Consider the following 6,106-nt stretch of genomic DNA (forward strand, 5'->3'; position numbering starts at 1 on the left):
GAGCGTCAGATCACAGAGTTACAGGAGAGAGAGCGTCAGATCACAGAATTACAGAAGAGAGAGCGTCAGACGACAGAGTAAAAGGAGAGAGAGCATCAGACCACAGAGTTACAGGAGAGAGAGCGTCAGATCACAGAGTTACAGGAGAGAGAGCGTCAGATCACAGAGTTACAGGAGAGAGCGTCAGATCACAGAGTAAAAAGAGAGAGAGCGTCAGATCACAGAGTTACAGGAGAGAGAGCGTCAGACCACAGAGTAAAAGGAGAGAGAGCGTCAGATCACAGAGTTACAGGAGAGAGAGCATCAGACCACAGAGTAAAAGGAGAGAGAGCGTCAGACCACAAAGTAAAAGGAGAGAGAGCGTCAGATCACAGAGTTACAGGAGAGAGAGCGTCAGACGACAGAGTAAAAGGAGAGAGAGAGCGTCAGACCACAGAGTTACAGGAGAGAGAGCGTCAGATCACAGTTACAGGAGAGAGAGGAGTTACAGGAGAGAGAGCGTCAGACCACAGAGTTACACACTCTCTCAGTGATGGTGCGATTGCTCTGGCGTCCTGCAGGTGGTGCTGCAGGGATGGTGTCCAGGATCACAGGTTCGGTGGGGAAGGGTCTGGCAGCGATCACCATGGATAAAGAATACCAACAGAAACGTCGCGAGGAGATGAACCGACCGCCAAAAGACTTCGGAGAGAGTCTGGCTAAAGGAGGGAAAGGCCTGCTGAAGGTCAGATTATCAACTGATCTGAGGTCAGATTATCAGCTGATCTGAGGTCAGATTATCAGATGATCTGAGGCCAGATTATCAGCTGATCTGAGGTCAGATTATCAGATGATCTGAGGCCAGATTATCAGGTTAACAGTTTGTGTCTCTGCAGGGCGTGATGGGCGGAGTCACAGGAATCGTCACTAAACCTGTGGAGGGTGAGACTTCTAGCTTTTGTTCCCTTAATTCAGAAGAACATGTAAAGGCAGAGGTTACACCTTTGTTTATTTGTTTGTTTGTTTGTGTTGTGTGTGTGTTTGTTGGTTTGTTTATTTGTTTGTGTGTGTGTGTGTGTGTGTGTGTGTGTGTGTGTGTGTGTGTGCGCGTGCAGGGGCAAAGAAGGAGGGCGCAGCCGGCTTCTTTAAGGGTATCGGTAAAGGTCTGGTGGGCGTGGTGGCGCGGCCGACGGGCGGCATCGTAGACATGGCGAGCAGCACCTTCCAGGGCATCCAGAGGTACGCTCTGTTTGTTTATCTGACAGCTGCTCTGAGGCCGTCACTCTGTGTTGTTCTGTCAGTAAACAACGAGGTAAACAGCTTCCTTTGTGTCCTCCAACATGTCCTCTGTGTCTTCAGTGTCCTCTGTTCTTCTTCTGGTCTGCTCACTAATCTTCATGTTTTCTGTTTTTGTTTTCTGTTTTCTGTTTTTGTTTTCTGTCTGCGGAGTTCTGTCCTTATTTTTTTTTTCTGTGTGAGTATTTTTACATCAAACGCGTTAAAGCTGAGCTTCTGCAGCGTCACATCTGTCCAAAGTCTGTCCAACTTTGTCCAAAATCTGTGCAAATTCATCCAAAACTTTCAAAATCTGTCAAAAGTCTGTCCCAGATCTGTTCATATCTTTCCAAATCTGTCCAAGTCGAGCCAAATGTCTCCTTACTCAGTGTCCCACACACCACCACCTGTCCCCTCAGTGTCTAAATATAAGCCTACTTACTGATCCAGAACAAATGATCAATCTGGTGAATTGATGATCTGATGAACTGATCGGTCAATTAATTAACTGGTCGATGGATTGATTGGTAGAAGATCAGTCCACAAATCCATCAGTCGATGAATCGATCAGTAGATAAATCGATCGGTCCATGAATTTATTGGTTGAAAAATTGATCGGTCCATGAAGTGATTAGTTGATCAATTGATTGGTCCATGAGTTGATTGGTTAATAAATTGATCGGTGTGCAGGAGGTTATCTTTAGCGTGCAGTGGTTGTTTGTTGTTGTCGTCCTGCAGCGGACAGACGGTAAGTTTCTGCATCGTGTCCCAGACTTCATCCATCTAGTTTTCCGCTGATTCATGTCCACGTCCTCTATCATTTTGAGACTGCTCGTAGCCCCTCCCCCTGTAAGCTCCGCCCCTCCACCTGCTGCAGCATCGTGAGTCAAGAGGCCATGCTCCTGAGGAGAAGCCACGCCCCCAAGGAGAGGCCATGCCCCTGAGGAGAGTCATACATGCCATCTGTCAGACAGGACGTCCATCAAACAGGATGTCCATCCATAACTGCACCCCTCAAAGAGGACGTCCATCAAACACTTCATTCATCAAACAGGATGTTCGTCAAACACTGCGTCCATTAAACAGGACGTCTGTCAAATAGGATGTCGGTCAAAGACTGCGTCCATCAAACAAGATGTTCATCAAACAGGAAGTCCATCAAACACTCTGTCCATCAAACACTCTGTCCATCAAACAGGACATCCATCAAACAGGACGTCCATCAAACACACGTCCATCAAATAGGACATCCATCAAATACTCCATCCATCAAACGATGTTCCGTCAAACACTGAGTCCATCAAACAGGACGTCCATCAAACAGGACGTCCATCAAACACTGCATCTATCAAATTGGACATCCATCAAACACATGTCCAGTAAATAGGATATCCATCAAACACGCCGTCCATCACACAGGACGTCCATCAGCAGTCAGTCAAACCTTCGTCCTCGTGGCGTGCTGGCTGCTCCAAAGAATTTATTTGGCCATCCACCTTATTTGGTCGCCATTTGTATCGACCAATCAGCTTTTTTGAAGTTGGCGTACTCAGGATGAGTTGTTGAGATTTGGGAGGTCTTTGTTGGTATTTGTTGGCTTGTCTGAGACCTTCCATTACCCACAACCCCCTCCATGCCTGGTCTCTCCTCAGGGATTGGCTGACTGAATGGTCATATGGTTCTGCCTGAGTTTGGAAACTCCCTGGTTAACTTGATGATTCAGAGAAATACTAACAGCTGCAGTATTTGTTTGTTTGTGTGTTGCTGCTTTTAAATATTTGTAAATATATGCGTATATATGTTCACATACTAGTAAACACCACCACAATCATGCAGGTATATTTAATAAGGCAATAAATAAAAACAGAACTTAGATGTAGAGCAAAATAACTGAAAGTACCAATAATTACAGTAAATATGAAAAGATCAACAAGCTCTATTTTTAAGCTGTTTTATGCTCTATGTCTCAATATGGATACTAGAAATACAAAACAATTCACAGTGTCAATCACTTTAGCCTCTGTCAGAGGCCAGATTTGGCCTGCGGGCCGTAGATTTAGTATCAATGTACTAGTGCATTAATTGAATTACTGACACTTGTGTAAAGTTGCTTCACATAGTTTCTGTTTGAAACATTTCAGCTCTGATGACATGAAACAATCAAACACGATCTCATGGATCAAAGTATATTTTTTTGATCTCATTTAATGACCCAAGACAAACAACAGCTTCTGGAAAAACACATTTTCATACTTTACTAAATCTGCTGTGGCCTCAACATCCTGCTTCTGTTCCTGAAACATTTCCCAGCTGCCTCCGTGATCTTCATCCTCCTCTTCCTCCTGATTGGAGGCTCCATCAGTCATGTGACATCAGTCAGTTCATGATAACCTGATAATGTTACTGTTTCATGCTGTCACTGTAGAGGTCATGAAAGGTGAGATACCCACCTGACAGACGACTCTAACAGCACCGTGTGCACTCGACATAACCCGCCTCAGTCTGACAGGTCTCAGGTCTCCTGTTACTATAGAAACACATTTAATAATCCTGAATATGAACATCGAGGAGCTTCATGTTTCAGTTACAGCATAAATATTGTTCAGGAGATTTAACTGTAACCTGATGGTTTCTGATGAATCTGCAGAACTTCCTGTCACGAAGGTGACGCATATAAACTGTTTCTGTGTTGTGATGTCAGAGTGGCTGAGTCAACAGAGGAAGTGACCAAACTGCGGCCGGTGCGTCTGATCAGGGAGGACGGGATCATCCGCCCGTATGACCTGACGGAGTCACAGGGTTTCGACCTCTTTCAGGTTTGAACATTTCAATCTTTTACTCTGTTTCTGCAATAACACCTCCTCACTTCTTTAGAGGAAACAGGTCCGAGCCCTCACACTCACCTTCAGTCAGGTCCGACCCCTCGCACTCAGCCTCAGTCAGATACGAACCCTTGCATTCAGCCTCAGTCAGGTACAAGCCCTCGCACTCACCTTCAGTCAGGTCCGACCCCTCGCACTCAGCCTCAGTCAAGTCCAACCCTCCCACGCAGCTTCAGTCCTTGCATTGCCATCTCGCCATGGTGATGTCATTTAGAGGCAGAGTGCAGTAGCGATATCCACGGTGGGAGAGTTCCCTCCAAAACACCTGTCCGCCCAATCGTAAGCAGCTCCATTGAATGTGAGTGCAGTGATTGGCTGTCACGGCTGTCAATCATAGTGTAAAATACTCTTTTAGTGATGCAAACAAACATCAGACGACAGCGACCTTCAGACCCAGAAACCATCTCTGAAACATTTATTTAGAGTCAGCGCTGAATTATAGTTTTAACTGTGACTCATTCACACACACACACACACACACACACACAGAAGCTGTGTCCCAAATCAGGGTCCACGTCCTTCGGAGGCTGCATTTGAAGGCCAGTTACTTACAGCTGTCCCATTTGGTCACAGTTCGAAGGCTCCTCCTTACGCAGCCCACAAATGCGTCCTTCTTTTCCCTCTTTTTGGAGGACACGTCGCTAATGGCGGCACTGAGAGGAGATCGCAGCGTTGATTTAACTTAATGTGGGTTTGTACTCATTTGAAAATTAAACGCCAGATATGTTAAACTTAGAGGGACATTAACATCTCATAATTTCCTTCATAATACGTGACGTTAGTAATGCTAACACGTAAACACGTAGCCACCTAGCATAGTAGCTATGGGAATGTTGCCCCGCTGTGCTGCCTGCAGGAGAGGAGCTCCGCCCACTGAGCGACGTAGAGCTCCGCCCACTGAGCGAGGTAGAGCTCCGCCCACTGAGCGAGGGAGCGCTCCGCCCACTGAGCGAGGCTCTACTGCCCGGAGATAAATCAGCTTCCGACGTGGACAGAGGCACTTGTCCTCCTCCTCTGGCAAAATATAAATAAAAAAATCGATATTAAAAAAAATCTTTAAAAATATATGGCGAGCCTTGACAGCAGGAATCAGCTGAGGTGGAGGTAAAGGCGGGAACATCTGGTGACGCAACCAGGAAATCATCCGAAGTCTAGACTGTCCCATTTAACAACTGTTGATGCGGCACTCGGAGGTGCCTCCGAAGCAGTCGCCTCCGTTGACCGCGTAGGCTGCATCCTCCGAAGGATGCAGACCCTGAACTGGGAGACAGCTAGAGTGTACTTTGAGTTTTTAGTTTGGACCATTATTCACTAACGGGGAGTCTCTGTGAGCTGTACTACAGTCAGACAGCAGGGGGTGACACACACTCAATATATACACCCAGTGTGTGAGCTGTCATGGTGTCTGTCTGTATATACACACTGTGTGTCTGTTACTGTGTGTATATGTACATACACACTGTGTGTGTGTTACTGTGTGTATATGTACATACACACTGTGTGTGTGTTACTGTGTGTATATGTATATGCAGTGCACAGCATAAATGAGTACACCTCTTTGAAGATTCAGGTTCGTCTCCGTTGCTCAGTGTCTGAGTACAGTTTGCTGTGTTTGATAAAACTGAGTTTCATTAGACATTTATCGTCTCAGCGTAGGACGGTCACCGTCAACATAATAAGGATAAGAAAAAACAATTTAACTCAACAGAGGTGTTGCAAAAACGATTAAACCTACAACAAATCCTCCTAAATCAATATTTTGTGTGGCCTCCTTGATTTTTAAGAACAGCACCGACTCTTCGACATTGAACTAACGAGTCGGCACCATACTGCGTCATCTGTCTTTCTCCGGTCTTGGAGGATGAGATCTTTCGGGTCCTGGATGCTGGATGGAGAACTCGGGCTCGGCCGTCTTTTCAGGCCTCCTCACAGGTGCTCTGTGGGTTGAGGTCTGGTAATTTGTTTGTCCA

At 46.0% G+C, this 6,106-nt stretch overlaps 1 protein-coding gene across 1 annotated transcript; it reads left to right on the top strand.

Moving 5' to 3' along the window:
- Window positions 1-565: 565 nt before the first annotated feature.
- LOC121964262 (vacuolar protein sorting-associated protein 13C-like) lies at window positions 566-4,611 on the top strand. The gene is made up of 4 exons (XM_042514479.1): window positions 566-724; window positions 876-921; window positions 1,095-1,218; window positions 3,956-4,611. Exons 1-4 carry the CDS (start codon window positions 575-577, stop codon window positions 4,074-4,076), a joined length of 441 nt encoding a protein of 146 aa, XP_042370413.1. The 5' UTR covers window positions 566-574; the 3' UTR covers window positions 4,077-4,611.
- The last annotated feature ends 1,495 nt before the right edge of the window (window positions 4,612-6,106 follow it).

This window comes from Plectropomus leopardus, unplaced genomic scaffold (assembly GCF_008729295.1).
Source record: "Plectropomus leopardus isolate mb unplaced genomic scaffold, YSFRI_Pleo_2.0 unplaced_scaffold1485, whole genome shotgun sequence".
NCBI lineage: Eukaryota > Metazoa > Chordata > Actinopteri > Perciformes > Serranidae > Plectropomus > Plectropomus leopardus.

What these genes read in the sequence shown, in the direction of transcription:
- LOC121964262 (XM_042514479.1), top strand. Translation starts at nt 575, where the DNA reads ATGGTGTCCAGGATCACAGGTTCGGTGGGGAAGGGTCTGGCAGCGATC. An exon ending in GAGGGAAAGGCCTGCTGAAG is followed by an intron (nt 725 to 875) that starts GTCAGATTATCA and finishes GTGTCTCTGCAG; the next exon opens with GGCGTGATGGGCGGAGTCAC. An exon ending in CGTCACTAAACCTGTGGAGG is followed by an intron (nt 922 to 1,094) that starts GTGAGACTTCTA and finishes GTGCGCGTGCAG; the next exon opens with GGGCAAAGAAGGAGGGCGCA.